This window comes from Phascolarctos cinereus, unplaced genomic scaffold (assembly GCF_003287225.1).
Source record: "Phascolarctos cinereus isolate Bilbo 61053 unplaced genomic scaffold, phaCin_HiC Scaffold_5;HRSCAF=322, whole genome shotgun sequence".
In the NCBI taxonomy this organism is placed as follows: domain Eukaryota; kingdom Metazoa; phylum Chordata; class Mammalia; order Diprotodontia; family Phascolarctidae; genus Phascolarctos; species Phascolarctos cinereus.
The window spans coordinates 444,550,575-444,571,566 of record NW_027555958.1 but is presented as its reverse complement, the minus strand read 5'-3'; the positions used below and the strand labels follow the sequence as shown (position 1 = coordinate 444,571,566).

At 41.9% G+C, this 20,992-nt stretch overlaps 1 protein-coding gene across 1 annotated transcript in view; it reads left to right on the top strand.

Annotated features, from left to right (window-relative positions):
- The window catches only part of EVI5 (ecotropic viral integration site 5), a 229,952-nt gene that overhangs the window by 178,311 nt on the left and 30,649 nt on the right, over positions 1–20,992 (top strand). Inside the window, 1 exon segment of the mRNA XM_020975429.2 lies at positions 18,083–18,178. Coding sequence (XP_020831088.1) covers positions 18,083–18,178 — 96 coding nt within the window.

Sequence of the window (20,992 nt, the reverse complement as noted above, 5' to 3'; positions counted from 1 at the left end):
TTTTCTTGACCCTGTTTGTCTCTTCTGGTTACTGAAATATAGAAGTCATTTAGCCTTTGTCTCCATATTTTTAAATTACAGGAAACTTTTTTTACTCTTATCATCAGTGGTACATGATACGTGTATGATGTGTTTTTGGAAGTTTAAAATGAGTCACCATGAAGTCGCTGAAAGGCCACCACTTACCACATTTACAATTCTGAATAAACTTGTTTAAGTTTTTTAATGCAAAGCATGTATCTTTACCACATTCACTGAAGTGTTACCAAAAAAAAAAAAATAGTGGCTGTGAGGTAGCTGACTGGTTGGTTACAAAGCAGTACCAAATCAGTAAAAACTTACTAAGAAAGGCTTGGTGGTTGCTCTTGATGTTTCAGTAATGTCACAGAGCTTAATCAGAGTGACTAACTTACCCAGCTTCACAGATTTACTTAAATCATTTGCTTTTCTGATACTAGTCACATAGATTTCAAATACTGACTTAAATCTTTTTCTGATATGTGTATTTGAAATGTCATTAAAATGACACTAAAAAATCATTACCATACCATAACCTGTTATGGTTGCCTCTGTGGTTGTTAAGCACAGTTTCATGATATAAACATTTTTTTTAAAAAACCAAAAAACACCATTTAACATTTAAAATAGAGGTTCATATGTTAGAAATCTGTATTTGACTTTTTTTTTAATGAGAGGCTTATAGACAATCTTTTATATACTCTACTTTCTACATGTTTCTTAAATTATACTTTTGCAGCCAGAGGATTAAATAAATACCCTTTAAGAAATGTAACCTTTCTAGTTGTACTTGAGACCGAGCACCTTGCACAGTGTCATGACCCTTCTAATACCGCAAACTTTCTGTAATACAGCTCCCAAAGAAAAACCCACATCCTATGTATAACCTTAGATTTATTTTGAAACCTACATGAAGAGAACATAGAGATTACTAATTGTTTCTGTTATTTCCTTTAAGGGCGTGCGGTCCAGTGTATGACCTGAGTTTCGCAAATTTGCCAGATCCACATATAACACACTTAGCTTTGTAAGTTTGTTCTAAATAAATGGTCCAAAGTCCTGGTCTTGGACAGAGACAAAATATACACGTGAAGCCTTTTTTATGCCCTTACTGTGTAGCAGGCATAATGCTAAGCACCAAGGATAGAAATATGGGGAAGTAGGATGCGCAAGGCAGGGTATTCTCCTGAGGATCTGACGAGAAGGGAACCACGTGGGAAGGAAGCGCAGGCTAGAGGGGCATGGTTTGGAAATGGCGGCTCGGAAGGCCTGGTTCCAGCCAAGAAGAGGAGGGATCCCAGGGGCAGAGTCCAGGGTTCTGTGCTAAGGGGGAGATTACAATACTCTAAGCATTTGTGTTTGAAAATTAATAACAGCCATAACAGTAGCTAACATATATAGTGCTTTAAAGTTTGCAAAGTGCTTTACAAATACTGTCTTATTTTATTTTCACAATAACTCTGGGTGATGGCTGTTACTATTATCCCCATTACACAGTTGAGGAAGCTGAGACAGACAGCAGCAAAGTGACTTGCCCAGGGTCACACAACTAGTAAGTATCTGAAACCAGATTTGATCTTGGGTCTTCCGTACCTCTGGGAGCTGGCTCTGCCCCTTACTGCTTCTGTTCTGACAGGTGAGAGATTGTGGCTTCAGGAGTCCTGGAGGTGGTACTGGGCTTGTGACCAACCCTTCCCTGACTGTTGTTATTTCTAGTGCCTACTGGCTGCCCTCCTGTTTGTTAGAACTCATGCTGGCTTCCTTGAGGCTGCCCCTCTCCCAGTCTCTGACGATTTCCAGCCATCCTTTGGGGCAGTTCTGTACGGGAGGAGAGCCTTCCTTCTGTTTCTCTGTGGTTTCCTCTATCATCTCTCTGTCTAGGATCCCTTTCAGATATTTGATGAGAAATGAGTGGAAGAGCAGGATAGTCTCCCATGCCCCATCTTCCCCAGGAGGCAGTCAGTGGAATCTGTGGAGGAGTGCGGACCTAAGGAGCTTACCTACCAGCAGAGAACATGAACGTGGATGCCTGGACTTTGTCCTCTGTTCTGGTGCTTGGAGGCCCTTGTTGACTTGTCTCCTGAATCTGTCTGTTGCAGGCAATGAAACTGCAGAATAGCCGGGTTTTCAGGAGTTTAGATGAAGGAGTGCTATTGTTTCAGGTGCTTCATTTCCGACAGTTTTTCCTTTGAACAGCTTTGAGTAAATGTAAATTTAATTGTAAAGTACTCTTTTTAAAAATTGTTTTACTTTTTCATCAGGCTGCTAGAATCAAACCGAATTGGCCTTGTTGGAAATGTTTCTGTGGCTACTTTTCTTCCTCTACTCACTTAAGGACTCTTTTAAACTATAGAATCATAACTTGTACTCATTTTAGCCTGTTGCCTATTTCATTCTAAACACCATAATGGAAAAATAGTGTTTGTTGACATTTTGTCATCTCTGCGAAGCATAGTTTAGTTATGCAGATCTCGTTGTATGGTCCAAAATCAAAATTTCCACCTGCAGACTTTCATTTGGTACTTTGCATATTAAATGAACAGTTTTCCCTTTGATGTCTCTCAAGGACTTAACAAACTGGCATTCCGTCTTCTCTTAATTCCCCTCCTTACTTTGTGTGAGACTCTAGATCAGAGAGCTTGGAATCCATGGATCTGTTATGGGGGGGATTCCTATAAACTGAGATGAGAGGGAAGAAATCCTTTATTTCAATACAATCATTTCCTTTGTAATCCTATGTATTTAGTTTTGTTCATTTAAAAAATTCTGAAAAGGGATCCACCAACTTCACCAGAGTGCTCAATAGAGCTATGATGCGAAAAAGGTTAAGAGCTCTTGCTCTAGACTTTGAAAAGAATTATAATGTGAGCATCTAAAAATATTATAGATACTCTTGTTTCTGTGTGTATGTATATGTGTGTGTATGCGTGCACGCGTGCGTGTGTGATGCTGGCCGATCTTGCCACAGGAAGGGCAATTCCTTAGACAGGAAGAAAGCAGATTTTAATATGTAAGCAGTGTTTCAGCCACAGGTTTCCCAGTAATACTTTAAGGCAATCATACTGTTTGCTTGAGAACCTACTAAAAAATATAGCTGAGAGTAAAATTTAAATAAGGTATTTTCATAACTGTAAGGAACTTCCAGAACTAAATGTTCTATGGAATAGAGTTGGTTTCTGCATTTCTTTTTAAAAAAATCTCCTGGCCTTGAAATTCTAAACTTGGTTAGATTAGCCTGACCTTCTGTTTGATATGCAGAAGTGAATTAAAAACTTTTAGTTGTAGAATTATCACCTTCTTGGGAAAGTCAGTGTAATAGCAACAGTAACAAAGAAGGACTTTTTTATGAGTATTTTTCTCTACGTAGAACCTTTTCCTTTTTCTTTGATCTCTTTGCGCTACAGACCTGGTAGTAGTATTGCTCTAAGGCAGAGGGTATGCAGTTTTATGGCTCTTTGGGTAGAGTTCCAAACTGTTCTCCAGGATGGTTAGACCAGTTCATAATTCCATCAGCAGTGCATTAGTGTCCTTATTTCCCTACATCCCCTCCAGCATGTGTCATTTTCCTTCTCTGTCATGTTTAGCTAATTTAGGTAGAGTTGTCATTTTTATTGTATTAGTTCAGTCTGCTCATAAGTAATTAATATTTCTCCAGTTGTTTAAATCAGTCTTTATATGTGTGAAAAGTATTTTATAATTATGTTCATATGGTTCCTGGGTTTGTCTTGTCAGGTAGACTCCTACGTATTTTATATTACCTGCAGCTATTTTAAATGGAATTTCTCTTTCTATTTCTTCCTGCTAAATGATTTAAGAAAAGTTTCTTTTATTCATCTACTTTCTGGTATTTTTAATAGGGATGGGTGTTGTATTTTTCAAATGCTTTCTCTGTATCTGTTGATATAAGCATACGATTTTTGTTGTTTTTATTATTGATATGATCAATTATGCTTATAGTTTTCCTAATATTGAACCAGCCCAAGCAGGGAGAATTTTATTGTAACCTGCCGTGAATGTACAATGTTTGTCTTTCACCTGTGGTCAAATAATCATTATCTCTGCTGAAAGTGCAGCCTGGTCTCCTCTTTAGAAGCAAAGGTAAAGGTAAAGAACATGTCCCCATTCTTCACACAAACAGGGAGAGTGACTTGTTCAAAAAAGAAGGAAGAAGGCTTGAGCATAAACAGAAAGAGAGGAATCCTCACTGTTGTCAGGCTGAGTGGAAGAAGAAGTGAACAGAGGACCACTGGAGCTAATAGAAATGAAGAGGAGCGAGCGATCCTGGATTCTTTGAGAAGGAGGCAACAACACCTCCTCCAAGCAGTAGTGGTTTGAGTCTGCAGGGGCTGTCAGATGAGGGGTTATCCATTAAGAGTCAAAGGAAAAAGAGACTTAAGTAGTGAAGGATGATGACTCCTTGGCCTGATAGAAAAATCTGCCTTACTCCAGAGGCAAGTATCCAATATAGAAGGGAAAAGTCCACAACAAAGAGAGGTTGTCTGGTGTGGTGGGTAGATGCCATGCTGGGTAAGTCATTTAGGCTCTTTGAAATGGGTTCCTCTTCTGTAAAATGGGGAGAATAGTAATCGCACTGCCTACCTAGAGGTTTATTGTAGAGCTAAGTGATTTTTAAAACTTCAAAAGCCTTAAGATATAAACGTGAGTTAGGTTTAATTTTAATTTGAGATTTTATGTCTCAGAAGTAATACAAAGATTAGTTCAAGAAATATTTTATTCATGAAGAAATTACTCTTCTGGCACAAATCTGTTATTAAATCCTGGAGTTTAGTCTGAAAAATGAACAGATCTCAATTTGAATATAATTTAATAGTTAATCTGGAGTATTTCTATATAGAAAAAAAAATAGAAAATTAGAATAGAATTGGGACAACTCTGCATAATCACCTTCCTAAGTTATTTACTCTGGTCCTCAAATTCTTGTCCTTGGATTTTTAATTAACTAATCTCACCCCCCACATGACTTACTGAAGCAGTGATTTCCTATGACATTCATCCCATGTCTTCCCTTCTGGTTCCTTAATATGAAGGAGCATATACATTATAATTACATAGTGGAAGGAGCCTTTGCAGATTCTCCTCTTGAATGGCTAGCCCATAGAGATACCTGTTTGAACTTTTTTTCTCTTTCACCATTCACAGACTAAGTAAATTAGAAGACAGGTACCAAGGCTGTTACTATGCTAGCCAGCAGTGTTTGATGGCCGATTTTGAGAGACTGTGTCCCAGAAGGACACCATCTCCTTCCTCCCTGGAAAAGCTCAGAGAACCAGTGTGATTAGCTTCAGTCAATGACTTAACAGGAGAGAGGAGAGTGGTTTTCAGACGGGCAAAGGGTTGTTACCTGGAAGTACAAGACTGAGTAGAAGTGGATGGAAGATTTTTTTTTTAACATAGAGAACTTTTTCATAATTAGAGCTGTTCAGGCATAGAATGGACTGCCTGGTAAAGTAGAGTAGGTTCTGAGTAACTTGGAAGAGGTTTATCCATAATAAAACGAATAATAATTGTATTTATGTACCATTTTAGAGTTAGAAAGTACCTACCTCGCAACAACTTTATGACTTAGATATGAGAAATAACCCCGTTTTGAAAATGGGGAAACTGAGATACAAGATGATTAAGTAATTTTCATGGGCAGTACTAATCATTCTGCTGGTTAAGTGTCAGTGTCAAGATTTGAACCCAGGTCTACTGGTCAAGTAGAGAACTTGCGATGGTGACTTTAGAGCTCCTTTTCTACCTTAAGGTTATATGAAATAACCACATTATGCTTTGACCACGTACTCTTAAGTCATGTATCTTCACTGTTTTGCTAGTATACATACAGTAGAGACGTTCCTTCATAGCACTGTACTTTCTGAATAAACTAATAGAAACATCCCTCCAACCTGACACAAGTTTTGCCTCTAACTTATTTTCTGGAGAAATGGGTTCCATGTTTTCCAAAATCCTTCCACAGTTCTACCACTAGTCCTGAGCCTTGAATGTAGTCTTTCAAGAATTCTTTTGCCAGCTCCAGAATTCTTTGTTCTTTCCAATTCTACAATATATGCATCTCAGTTGTTGTTCATAATTGTCCTTCATGTGAAATTTTATAGGGCCTGAGTATTTAGTTTTCTATCAAAAACTAATTAATGCATCTTAAAACAATCTATTCTGGGGGTAGCTAGGTGGTGCAGTGGATAGAGCACGGGTCCTGGAGTCAGGAGTTCAAATCTGGCCTCAGACACTTGACACTTCCTAGCTGTGTGACCCTGGGCAAGTCACTTAACCCCACTGCCTAGCAAAAACAAAACCAAAAAAAAGCTATTCTGCTTCAGAAGTGGGGATAATAAACTCCCACTCAGCTACCAGCAAAACTCTGAAATTCTCATCGGACTGAATAATGATTTTAAAATCCAGTGAGAAACTATAGTAAAATGACTTCTTCCACCCCAGAAGAATTGCACCAGTAGTCAGTACTCATCTCCCCAATCGCCTCCCACCTATCTGCTATGTCATCACAAGGTAGCCTCCCACTGTGACAGTGCTCGGTGTCCTGAGGCAGTAAGAGAAGAAGGATCCCCCTGGAAAAGTCCCAGAATAGTCAGAAAGCCCCAGTGGGGTGCCATAGTGCTCCAACTGGGATAGCCCAGGCACAAGGGTTCTGAGATCCCTAACATTCTGTCCTAAGGTGCCAAAGAGAGCCCTAAAGGCTTAGCACTCTGAACTCAACAGATCCTGGGAGGGCAGGGACCCAGGGCAAGATGGAAAATCACACCCAGAAGGACAGCAGGAGGTGAAGCAAAATGCCTTAACTGAGGAACTATTAATAGTTAAAGTGGTGTATAAATCAAAGAAAACATCTAGTATCGAAGATTAATACATATCTAATTATATGTAATTGTAGGCAGCAACTCAAAGGAAAATAATGGATTTTCCACAAAGACTACCTAAATAACTATGAGAAATTTTTTAAAAATGAAAAGCCCTTGAAGAAAAAGTATTAAACCTTACCCAAGAAGTAAAATCCCTGAAAAATAGAATAGACCAAGCATAAATCCATGATTCCATGAGACAGAAAGAAATATTAGAACAAAAGCAAAAGATTGAAAAAATAGAAGAAAATGGATGATAGCCGATATGAAAAACAACTGACCTGGAAAATGGATCAAGCAAAGCATGTACTCTTAAAAACCAGGATTTTTTTTTTTTGAGCATCATATTGCTTTTTTTTCTTATTAATTTGTTTTTAGTTTTCAACATTCACTTCCACAAGATTTTGAGTTCCAAATTTTTCCCCTTCTCGCCCCTCCACCCCGAGATGGCATGCATTCTGAATACCGCTTCCCCTAATCTGCCCTCCCTTCTATCTCCCCACCTTCTCTTATCCCTTTCCCTTCTATTTTTCTGTAGTACAGAATATATTTCTATACCCCATTGCCTGTATTTCTTATTTCCCAGTTGCATGTAGAAACAATTTTTAACATTTGTCTTTAAAACTTTAGGTTCCAAATTCTCTCCCTTCCTCCCTCCCCACCCACCCTCATTGAGAAGGCAAGCAACTTGATACAGGTTGTACATGTGTAGTCATGCAAAACACTTCCATAGTAGTCATGTTATGAAAAACTAACTATATTTTGCTTCATTCTATCCCGCCCCCCCATTTATTCTGTTCTCCCTTTTGACTCTGTCCCTCCTCAGACGTGTTTGTTGAGCATCATATTTCAAGAAGTCAAAAATGAAAACACCCAGATATATGAGAAACAGTGGGCAGTATGAAGGTAGAAAAATTCACCTATCACCTCCTAGAAGGAGAAGTCCCAGGGATACAACAGCAAAAAGCCAGAGCTTTCATGTGGGGGGAAAAAAAAAAACCTGCTGCAAGCACCCAGAGAGAAAGAGCTGTCGTGCCAAAGGACAGTAGCCAGGCTCACTTATCCCCTGGCAGCTTCTGCTGAGCACCAGAGGACGAGAAAGGCTCACAACCAGGAAGAGCTCAGCTTGCCAAGCAGAATGTCAACCGAGGCAAGTGTGGGCCTTCTAAGGAAACCAGACTTTCGAGCCCTTCTGATGAAAAAGCCAGGGTTAATTAAGTAGGAACTTTGGAATGTCAGCATGAGTCAGATTTAGAGAGGGCCGTTGATTTGAGCAACTGGAAGGAGTTGCCGTTCTACCCTGAGCAGAACCGGGTGCTCTTCAGAATGTTCACGTCTTCAGAGGATATCGAAGGTGTCCAAGGAAAGATGCAGATGCCCCATAGAGGTCTGCATTCCAACTCCTTCAAGGCACTGAGTGGCTCATGTTTGTTCCTGTGTCCCTGGGGCCGAGCTCTGTGCCTGTCATAAAGAAGGCACTTGGTAGGAGCTTTTTGTTTATGCAAAATCAATTCAGAAATGGACTAAAATCCTCAGTTAAGAGCTGAGATTGACCTAGAAACATAGGGTGAGGGAGGCAGTGAAATTATGACAGTAGCCACTTTGACAGTGTTTACTTATATGTGTGTGTGTACGTACATGTGCGCATGCGGGTACATATGTGCGCCTGCATTTAAAAACAGGATCTGGGACTGAGGCTGTTTGTAAATAACTTTTAGAACATTTGTAAGCCAAAAAGTACTATTCAACACCTGACCTGTTTTGATGACATTTGTGGACATTGGCAGTTGGTAATAAGTATACACATGATCAGAAGGAAGTCTACTTTTTTTGCCAATAGAGACATTAGGATGCGTGAAATAATCACGTTCTTTTAAGAAATTTTATGTTTGATTATACTGTCAGTTAATTCTTTGTAACACCAAGGCTATATTATTTTGAGTAGTTTGCTTTTCTATAAAATGGAATTTAATAGTCAACTAGAGTAGAGTAAGTGCCAAAATAAGGGAAATTTTGTGCCATCATCACCTGAAAGGTTTTTACTAGAAAGAATACAATAAAATTTCAATTAATGCCCAGTGCTTATAATGTGGACTAATTTGAAGTATATAAAAAAGTCAATCAATCGACAAGGATTTCTTAAGCACTGATGTGTGCCATGTACTGTGCTACGCTCCAGGGATGCAAAGAAAGGTTGAAAAAATGGGAGACCACATACACATAAATAATTATGGGCAGAGCAAAAGGAACATAACCTTAGAGGACTCAAGAGACTGGGAGGACCAGGAAAGAACCAGAGTCAATCAATCAGGCAATAAACATTTATTGAGCTCTGCTCACAGCCTAATGGGAGAGGCAACTATGTGCAAGACATAGACAGGAGAAATTAGTGGTAATCAAGAATGGAGGCATCCGAATTAAAGGGGGTTGGGAAAGGTTTCCAAAATACTCTAAAAGAAATTGCCTCTTACTGCCTTCCTCTCTCTTTCTCTCTCTCTCACTGTCTCTCATCTCTCTCTCTCTCTCTCTCTCTCTCTCTCTCTCTCTCTCTCTCTCTCTCTCTCTCTGTGTGTGTGTGTGTGTGTGTGTGTGTGTGTATATGTATATATATGTGTGTGTATATATATATGTATGTGTATGTATGTGTGTGTGTGTATATATATATATATACATGTATATATATATGTATGTATGTGTATATATATATATATACACATATATACATGTATATATATATGTATGTATGTGTATATATATATATATATATATATAAAACACCATATATATAGTAAATGGAACTAGGCTTCTTACAAACTGATGTTTACAAGAGATCCTTAGTTGACTTGCATTAATGAATAGCTAAAAAATGTTTATATTAGTTGTTTGAAGAGAGATGAAGAAGGTACCAAGCATTTAAAATATTTCCTGAGTAATCTTCTTTGCTGTGTAACATTTGGTGAATTACCAGCACTTTCTCTAAAATCATTGCGTCTCTGAGTGGTGCAGGACCTCTGAGCCTCTTCATTTGGCATGTGGTTCGGAAAAGGGCCCAAAGGGTTGGCGTGTCTACAGCCCAGGGCCATCCAACAAGTTGGAGCTAGAATTAGAACCCAGGTCTCTCCATTATTGATTTGGGGCTCTTTCCCGGACAGCACACTACACAGTGCCAGGGTGAACTTAGAATCTATCAACAAGCCAGGCACAGGGGTAGAAGTACAAAGAGCAGAACAGTCCTTACTTGCAAAGAACCTACATTTTAGTTGGGGGTGGAGGTGGGTATGTATGTGTGTATGTGAGATAAATGTAAAGTTAACAAATGCAAATCTATACAAAGTAGCCAAATACCAGGTCCTTTGGGAGAGAAGGGACTGTCCATTGAAAGGGTTCGAGTAGGCTTCATGCAGAAGGTGGTGCTCAGCTTCGTAAAGAAATAGAAGAGATTCTGAGGGAGAGGTAACCAGGGCCCAGGCAGTGCAGAGGCACTTGTGAGGAACGGAGATTAGTTGGGTGAATCCCAGAGTGTGGGAGAGGGAGGAATGTTCAGCACGGTGGGAAGGAGTTGGAGCCAGTTTGCAAATAGCTTTAAAAGCTAAACAGGGGAGTAGTTATTTTATGCCAGAGGCATAGGGAGGCACTGGCCAGATCTGTGTTTATGGAAAATTACTTTGGTGTCAATGTGTAGGATGGACCAGAGTGGTCAGAAACAAGACAGGGGACCCATTAGGGCACTGTCGAAATAATCTGAGTGAGATCGATGATTGAGCAAATCTTAGCTTCTCTGGGCCCAAATGGGCCTTCCTCCCAGCTGGGAAGACCATCCCCTCATTACCTTCCATTTACTCAGTAAGTTATAGACCAGAGATTTAGAGCAAGATGGGATTGTATAGGACAAGTCCAACCCTCTTTTAATACAGAGGGAGAAGCTGAGGCTTAGGGAGACTAAGTGACTTCCCGTCAGCACACAGTGAGTAAATTTTTGAAGCAGGATTTGAATTCGAGTCTTTCTGGCTCTAAGCCAGGGCTTCTATATGTCATGGCCCCCTTGGCAGTTCAGTGAAGCCCTTTCAGGGTCAGATTTTTAAATGAATAAAATAAAATACGTAAAATTTAAAAGGAAACCAATTATATTGAAATATAGTTATTGACATGTTAAGAAACACAATCATGATGAGTCCCAGGGTCCTTAACTTAACCCTCCAAGCTCCCTGCCCTGTTTATTGGCCGTGGCTTCAGACTTTGCTGGGTGCTGAACCGAAGACCCTGCTCCAGGGTCAGAGCCTCAAGCTGCTCACCACTTCTACTCCTGCTTCTTGCCCAGAACACAGCTGGAGGCCCACCACCACTGCTTGTCCTGGTCTGCCCAGCCCAGGAGCAGACTTCTTCCTGAATGAGCATGGGCTCTGTCGCCTGTCTCTGGAGTAGGAGCCGCAGAGCTGCCCCTTGGTCCGTGTAGCACCCACTGTCCACGTAGCATCAGGCCCTCTCTGCTGGATCCATGCCTCCACCCTAGGCACGGTTCAGGCCGTGGTCTGGAAGAAGGACTCAGTGTTGGATTTCCTCATCAGGACTTCATCTGGGGCTTTTCTAGGTCTTTGTGGAGTAGTTGTGAGGAGGGAGGGTTGGGAACCAGACTGCGTTCCTTTGTCTTGTCATCTTCATTAGTCTACATAAAAGCTTATTAATTAAAAAAGATAATCTAAGCAAGAAGTGCAAGTGCAGTCTAAGCAAGAAGGGCCTCAAGGTGGCAGTTGCATGAGTGTTCTCTGGAAAGCTGGCTCCATAGTTAACAAACTTGTTTTCGTTGTTAACTCTTTCTTTTCTCACATCCTCCATTATCTGACATTTACTAAGACCTGGCTCCTCCTGATGACAGTGCAGCCCTGAAAGTACCCGTTGTGGTTTCGGGCGTATCCCCAGGTCATAGTAGGAAAATCAGAATATTTCTTGCTTTTCCAGACTTTCCCTCTGAACCCTATCACTCAGTAATCTCTTCTCCTTTGAGGGTCATTTAATCCATATTTATCTTGCAGTCAAGATTCTGGTAACTGTGATCTGCCCACCCCCAGGACACTCTCCTTCCTTCGCTGAGTTCAGGGCCTGATTCTCTGTCCTTCTACCCTAACCCTGGGGAACTCATACTGAGGAACTTCAAAACAGAGTGATATTCCATCCAAAACCCTAATCTCCCAGTTCCTCAATTTACTCATTTCCCATGACCCTAATCCTTTACATTACCTCAGCTACACATAGAGATGGATATAGCCTTGATGTTGCCATCATCCACAAAGGCACCATTTCCACAGGCAGAACTCTGAAATCCCCTTATTTTATAACCATTCGTCTTGCCAGTTTTCCCTCTATCCTAACTACCTCCAGCTCTGTTCTTCACTCTCGCTGTGACTTCCAGTCCTTTCACCTCTCAGTTCTTCCCCAGGTCATCACTCCCTCCTTGGCTACACAGTCCAGTTTAACTCTGCCCTTCTCCACGCTCAAGTTCCTGCCTGGAGTCAGTCTTGTCTTGCCAAGTATTCCCACCATCTGCTACCTTCTTTCCTATTCACATGTAGCTGATTGAAGCTGGAAGAAAAATCACAAAACTACGCTGACTGGGTCTGATACGGATTTATGTTACATAATCTCAACTAGACCCTCACTGTAGTAAGACAATCCTTTTACACGTCCCTAATCATTTTACTGTCTGACTCACCAGAGCAGCTATTCCACACCTTTTTATCCTTCCTGAAACCCTACATACTCCCCTTTTCCCTACCCTCTCATCTGCGAGCCTTGCTTCATATTTCACTGGGAAAAAAAGAGGCCTTTTGCTGAGAATTCCCTTTTCTCCTCCTCTTCATTTTATATCACCCAGCTGCCTTGCCAAGGCCAGCCCTTCTATATGTACAAGTGATCCCATTCCATCCTATCTCTTCCAACAAATTGTTTTTTCTGTCACCTCCAGTCTCTCACTAATATTTGGTCTCTCCTGCCGCCTACAGACACACTGAGGTGTCTCCCAGCCTCCAAAGATCGTCACTTGATCCAGCCAGTTCCCTCTAGCTATCGTCCCATTGGTTAAACCTTCTATAGTTGATACCTTAACTTCCTTTCCTCTTATGCTCTTCTTAATTCTCTGCAGTTTGGCTTCCAGCCTCATCATTCACACGAAACTGCTGTCCCCAAGGCTACTGTTGATCTCTTATTTGCCAAATCTAATGGCCTCTTCTCAAGCCTCAGCCTTTTTGACCTCTCTTTGACGTTGTTACTCACCCTCTTGTCCTTGATACTCTTCTTTCTAGGTTTTTGTGACAGTCCTCTCTCCAGGTTCTTCTACCTGTCCAATTGATCCTTCTAGGATTCCTCTGCTCGATCTTCGTCTAGGTCATGCCTGCTAATCATAGGTGTCCTTCAGGGCTCTGAATTGAGTGCTCTTCTCTTCTCCCTCCATGCTGTTTTACTGGGCGATCTCATCAGTTCTCAAGGATTCAGTTATCATCTCTGTGCTAATGATTCTCCATCCTGCCCTAGCCTTTTCCTGACCTCCCTCTTAGATCTCCAGTTGACTAGAATATCTCAGATCTGATTTCTGTATACACCTTAAATTCATCACGTCAAAAACAGAATGTGTTATCTTCCCCTCCATTCTCTCCCCCTTCTGAATTTTCCTATTATTGTGAAAGTTTTACTGCCCTCCGAGTCACTCAAGCTTGCCACCTACATGTCGAATCTTCAACTCCTCACTCTCACCACCCCTTCCCCCCACACCCCCATTTCCAATCTGTTATAAAGTCCTGTCAATTTTATGTCTATGACATCTCTCTTTTTTTGTCCCCTTTGCTCCTGACGCTGCTGCCACCCTGGTTAGGAGCACATCCCCTAACACCTGGACTGAAGCAGTAGCCCGCTGGTTGGTCTCCACATCTCAGCTCTCCCCCAACACCAGTCCATCCTCTACTCTGCTGCCAGAGTGATCTTCCTAAAGTGCAGGTCTGACCATGTCATTCCCCCCCGCCACACACACACACACACACACACACACACACACACACACACATATACTCAATAAACTTCAGTGACTGTCTTGTCTACATGTCAGCAGGCATTTATAAAGCACCTGGCACGTGCCAGGTACTGTGCTATTAGGTGGACAGCACGCAAACAACCATGTACATACAAGATGTACAGATGGTAAGTTGGAGGTAGTCTTACAGGGAGCGCACTGGATGGGGGTGGAGAAGGAGGTAGCCTGGGAAAGACCTTGTGCACAAAGTAGGACTTCAGCTGAGTCTTGAAGAAAGCCAGGAAAACTAAGAAGCAGAAGCAAGGACTAGACCAGATAACCTTGCTAGTGGTTCAGCATCGGTGTGACAGGATGTCTCCCGTGGAGCACCCTGGGGATTGGTGCTTGGCCCTATGCTGTTTAATAGTGTTATCCGTGATTCGGTTAAAAGCATAGATGCCATGCGTGAGGCTCCCCAGGCAAGCGCAGGAGGTGGCATGGGTATATCGTGGGATGTTGGCCAGATTTACAGGAACCAAGTAGAAAAGGGACGTGAGGGGCATCAACCATTGAGCACCCCAAACTTCAAGCCTCCCTTCCAATCTCCTTATCAGAGGCAGTTCTGGTCCATCGTCACCTCGGTTCTGAGGTCCTCCCACCTTCTGGGCAGAAAGTCACAGAGGAGAACTCCCTGGTGAGAAGCCTCACCCTTATTCATGATGTTGACCCAGTATGGTTCTCAAGTCTTCATTTCCACAGGTTAGGCTGTATCTAGCAACAGACCTCTCTGGGCTTTGAATTTCCACAGGTTTTGAAACTGGTTAAGTTGTTCCTATTGGTTCGTGCAAATGAGTGACTGGTGAAAAGGTACAGGGACAGTCTGTGTCAACCTGAAAAAAGATATCTCTTGGACTTGCCTCAGCTATCTGTGCTGTTTAACATTTTTGTCAGCATTTGGCAATTCTCAGAACATGATGATCCAAGACAGTTGTGAAGATTTAGGGCGAAAAACACTCTCCATCTCCAGAGAAAAAATCTGAATGCAGATCGAGCAGACTTTTTCTTTACTTTCTTTCTTTTTCTTGGTTATGTTTGTTTGTTTTTGTTTGGGGGGGGGGGGTTTGGACCGGGTTTTCTTTCACAACATGACTAATGTGCAGGTATATTTTACATAACGGCACATGTATGACCTATATCACCTTGCTTGCTTTCTCAGTGGGGAGGATGGGAAAGAATTTGGAACTCATAAATTTTAAATGAATGCTAAAAATTGTTTTTACACATAATTGGGGGGAAAATATTAAGTTAAACATTTTGGTCAGTGACTTGTATAAAGGCCTAGATAACATGCTTGTCAGATTAATAGATGGCACAAAGCTGATAGGTAACTAACATATAGATAGATGATAGTGTTGAGATCAGAAAAAAAAAACTCGACAAGCTATTAAGATGAAATTCAGTAGGAATAAATTTAAAGGCTTGCACTTCGGCTAACAAAGTAAAGTTCATAAATGTGAGATGAAAGAGGCATGGCTAGACAGCCTTCCCCTGTGCTCTGTAGACCTGCCTTGTGGGTCTGTTTGATCTCCAAGGCACATCCAGCCCCGCAGCTTGCTGGACCTCACACGAGAGCTAGAGAGCCTTGCTTAGCATCTTAGAGTGAGCAGTAACAACAGAGATCATTTAGCCTAACCCCTGGCCAAAGCGTAAGTGTTTTCAGTTAGAATCACCCTTTAAGACTGCCCGTGATAGGGAACTTTCAAGATGGCCTGTTATATTTTTACCATTTTTGCTTTATTCAGATAACCTTGGTTATTCTGTAACAAATCCTGACTTCTGTTTTCATTTACGTAACAGTTTATGATGTTCAGAAAACTCTAAATGGGAACTTTTAAAAAATCATATTTGAGTATTATTAAATTCTAGATCTCTGAACTAGGTGGAGCCATAGCCGGCCTAATGAATGTAGTGATGGGCTACCCTCTCTAGATCTTTTCCCGCAGTAGGAGGCACTGTGTGCACCTAAGGGCCCAGATGGAGGTATGAAGTTTTGGTTTGGTTTTGGTTTTTTACCCCTATCATTTCTACAGTGTAGGGAGCTTCCATTGAGAAGTTTCTTCTACCAGTGCAAATTAACATCTTTGCAATTGAATATGCTCATTGTTAATCATACAGTAATAATCATGATGCCATTTTACTTATCCTCCATCTGTTGCAAAGGAAAGCTTGTGCTTCCTTAGAACAGCATGTTTTTTGAGAGGCAGCAAGATGGAGTTGGGATTACAGGGCTGGAATTCCTGCCTCCTGCACTTACGAATTGTGTGACTGTTGACAGGGCACCTAACTTATTAAAGCCCCTGTTTCCTTGTCTGTAAAATAAGGTAAACAACACTATTAGTACCTGATTCACAAAGTTCTGGAGAATCTCAAATGAGATAATATATGTGAAGTGCTTTGCGAACCATAAAGCACTGAATAAATGTTAGTTGAGTAGTTGCTTTTAAATCACAGCTCTGTTTGTATCACTGTTTGGATTCCAGAATCCTATCTGATAGCTTTTGCTAACTCCACCATAGTCAGGATACTCCCTTGAAAAGAGCAGCTCTCATCTTCTTTCCCTCACAAGAGATTGGTTTTGATAAGTTGATGATAATATGAATGTTTGATTGACCGTGCCCTCCTTAGGCAAAAACATTTCCCTCATTTGGTGATAGTTCCTCTCAGTCAATCAGCAAGCGTTTATTCGCACTAGGCGTTGCGCTGGTGATGAAAAGAAAGGCAGACCATGGCCCACGCTTTCATGGAGCTCACATGCTACCGGGGGAGATCATGTGCACGTGGGTGTCGTACACATTGTAAGTGGAAGGTAAATCTAGAGGAGGTAGAGGCCAGGAGGGCTTACTTTTTTTTTTTAAAGGCAGTTGGGGTTAAGTGACTTGCCCAGGGTCACACAGCTAGTACGTGTCAAGTGTTTGGTCTGAGACCAGATTTGAACTCAGGTACCCCTGACTTCGGGGCCGGTGCTCTATCCACTGCGCCACCTAGAGGTCTTACTTTTCAAAGCCAGATCGGTCAGGGTTAGGCTCAGGCAAAACTGAATTGATTTTTAGAGATCGTTAGGTGAGGGAAGAGCATGTGTCATTGGGCATTCATCCCTTGATAGTTGGTGTTCAGTTGGACAACAGCCGTGGTTGGTGTGTACGTGTTGGCACTGCTTATCCGCCGCCGACAGGAAATAACCTCCGGATTGTTCTTCTGGTAGCAGTGGCAGGTGTGGGGTGGTGTGTGCAGGCTGTGCCCACCTTGCCTTTGTTGGGCCAGCCAATGACACACATCAGAACGAAGGCCCTCCTGGTGTGGACAGCACGCTGTGGAGTCTGTGGATCTGATGACCTCTCCAGCCCCTTCCAGCTCTCAGTCTCTGATCCCGTAAACTGACATTCATCACTGTCCTGTTAGTGTCGCTTGTGGATATGGCCCATCCTGAGCGTACATGAGAAGGAGGGGACAGGCCGAAAGGCGTTCACCGCCTTGGTCTAGCCTGCAGCTCTGTGCCAAGCATGAGCAGTTGAGAGTGTTCTTTCTCCTTCTAGACACAGACAGACTTCCCAGAGACACTTTGGAGCACTTTCCACAGACTCATCGCGTTGGTTCTTGAGGTTCAAGTTAGAGGATCACTTCTCCCTTTGAGAAGGGGGGGCAGACTGTGGTCTCGTTGATGTCTGGAATTCCAGGGGAGGGAACTCCCTCTGCTGATGCACATGGGTTGGTACTTGCTCTACAACTTAGGGCCTGAAAAAAAGTGGCCAGTGGTGCCCAAAAGGTCTTAGAACCAGTGCGCATCAGACTCAGTCTTCCCCACTGCATTGTGGGCTTTCTCAATTACTTAGAAATCTGTCAGGAAAAAAAAAGAAGAATTTAATTCTTTGACTAATTCGGTTACTTGATCTTTCTCATGACTCTCTGCAAAAAGATATGAAAACATCTGTACTAAGAGTTGTTTGGAAACAGCAAGTGTCCCTTCTTCTGGGTGGTGGTCTGGCAGACTGGATTTGTAAGATTGCAGGCGATGATTCGCAAGTGACAGGAGCTCTGTTACCCTCTGAAATAAGGTCACTGTGGTTCACATCCCTTGGGAATTGGGAAAACCTGTTTTAAGAGTCTGCTTTGCTTTGCTGTCATCAAACAGAAGGAAGAAGGAAAGGTTCAGGGGCAGCTCAATAAGTCGGACTCCGCCCAGTACGTGAGGGAGCTGGAAGAGCAGATAGCAGAGCTGCATCACGAGGTGAGTGTGCGCGGGGGAGGGGGGGGGAACAGCCCCCATCATCTGCTCCTCTTTGTCATCCCAGCCTCCATGCCTTAAGGCCATGTTCATTCTTACTGATCGTAGTTTTTATGACTTTGAGGAAAAAGACCTGATGTGCATCATTCATCATGAACCAAACTAGTATTTTTAAAGATGATCTTCGTGTTTTAATCTACTTAAGCCCTAAATTGAGAATTTATGTTTTCTCAAATCTCTTAATCTTTCAGGAAGGAACTTAACAACATTTAAAGTTATCTTATTTAAAATTTTCATATTAAGTAGTTTTTGTTATATTTAGAAAATAATCTATTTTCTTACATGCAGATTCACAAGTCATTGCAATGAGACTATAACGTCCTTATGCCTGTAGAATAGATGTGTGGTGGGTGTTTGCCGTTGGGGGCAGAGGGAAGTCTTTCTACCTCCGTCACCTCTCTCCCCTTATACTGGTATTACTGAGATTGCAAAAAAGGATACTTGCTTAATATCAGTTAACAGATTTCTTAGTATGTGAACACTTTTAAACTGACACCACCTTGAATCTGTGAAATTCTCAGGAAATTTTCAAGTGTCTTCACTGTTGCTGTGGTATTAACTTAGACTATTTGGATTTTCTTTTCATTAAAATTCAGCATGTGAGGTTTTTGCCTCTACCATGTAATTTTTGGTGTTATAGTTTTGTTCACTTTTTGGTTAGCAGGATATAGGTCAGTCATACTATTTTGTGTCTTTTAAGATAGGTTTTTGTCTTTATCTAATATTCCTTATTTGATTGTATCATGTACTTTATATGGAGTAAGCATTTTGTTATTTTAAAATTACAGTAGAGAAAATAAAGTAATATCAGCTTACTATTACAGGTTTTGAATTTACAGATGCTAAATAAAGCTCATTTGGCCCAAAAGTGAGGTTGAACTCTTAGGAACAAAAGCTTTCGCATCAGTTTGCAACCCACTTCATTTCCATTTAAAGGCTGAGAGACCTGCGCCCTTCCATTTTACAGGAAAGGTAAACAATCTTGGAGTTTTCTTGGATGGATTAAAGAGTAAATTCCAAAGGTAGAATCTCTTAAATTTGGAATCTTAGTAGAAAATGCTTATTGTGAGAGTTCTGTCCGGAGCCACCGCCTGCTGTCCAGGCAGCAGGCTCGCGTGGCCAGAGGATCACTGGCTCTGGAGCGCAGAGACACGGCTGACATCCTGGCTGTCACTAAGCCTCAGGCTCCTTCTGTGTAAAATGGGCAGAGTGAGCCTTATTCTGTGTCTCTCTCTCTCAGATCTTGGTGTGTATCAGATGAGATAAAGTACGTCTGAAAGTGCCCAGCCGGGTCAAGTGTTCCCTCAGTGTGAACTGATGCAGGGAGCTTGGACCCTTTGCTGCTTTTCCTCTGTACCGCAGCTTTCTTTGGGACCTTTCTTTGCTTCCAAATGTGTCCCTCAGAAAGAAAAGCTGGAATTGAAATTAGTCAGCATTACCGGTTGGTTCAGTAGCAGTGAGAGTTGAAACAACTTATTTTTAAATATTCTCTGAATTTTAGAATAATTGGAACAAGATAATTCTTTGAAGAGCTATGTAGTTTTTGTAGAAAACTATGAAATTGTATGTGAGTCGATCTAATTAGCAACCACGCCTGTTTTTAATACTGTAAAATCAGATTTGTTAAGCACATAAATCTTGGAGCTTTGGGTCTGAAGAGGAAGAGAAAAGCATGTGATTATTGGATTACCACACGTGAGATTTGAGGGACCCAGGATCCTGTATGTAAGAAATAACAGAACCCAGAGCCCTTCATTGGGCACTTAGAACCAGTTTCTGAGTTAGGCATTCTGTCACACTCCTGTCACGCCGCATCCTGGGGAACTGCAGCTTGCTGAGTACTTCTAACAGTAAAGCTGATGGGGTGTTCACAGAGGCCCCCTCAGTATTCTGGGGGGTGAGAGGCAGCATGCTCCCCGAGGAGGCGAATCAGCCGAGGCATCAAACGAGCGTGCCAGTCTGCGGGCGTCCAGCCCCACTGGGGCAGCTGTACCCTGAGCCTGAGCTCCCTCCGCCAAAGAATAAGGGCCTGTTTTTATCCAGTGGCCGCAACTAAATGTTTAAGAACATGGTTAATTCCTTTCCTCTGGTTTGAAGACTGCCTTGATATCAGCAAACAGTAATAGTGGGAATATACTGGAAGAGCTTGAGACTTGGTCATCTTTTCTCTTACGTTCTGTATGACTCCCGTAATGAGCAACTTCATTACTTTAAGAGGCAACTTATTCTCTTTTTTGATAGCCATTGGAATCTGTAAGGCAACATCAATCATACCAAAGATATATAAGCCTGCTCGTTAGAATAATATTTATAGCTGAGAAGATCCAGGCATGAGGTATGACTATAAAATTTTGAGGTGGGCGGTCCTGTAGTTTGTGGAAACAGTTTCAGGGTATCTTGTATACAGCCACAAAAAAGTTAGTGAGCCAGATAGCAGGACAGCTATACAGAGGAGGAGCAGCCTGTAATGTGCTAATTGTGCGCATCGGAGTTAGAAAAAGAGATTGAGAGAGCAGCACGAGCTAGCCGTCAGAGGACGAGGCGGACTTTGAGCTGCGTATGGGGCAAGTCCTGAATTGGCAAAGAAGCAGAGCGGGGCAGCACCACGAAGGAAGAGCTAGAAGAGTAAGACCTCACTAAGAGGGGGGAAGAGTGGTAACAAAGAAAAGAGTGTTTCAGAAAAGTAAACCTTGGAAGCAAGAGGAGATGGTATGTGCCATGTTTCATGCCCTGAGGGTAGGGACTACCCTTTTTCTT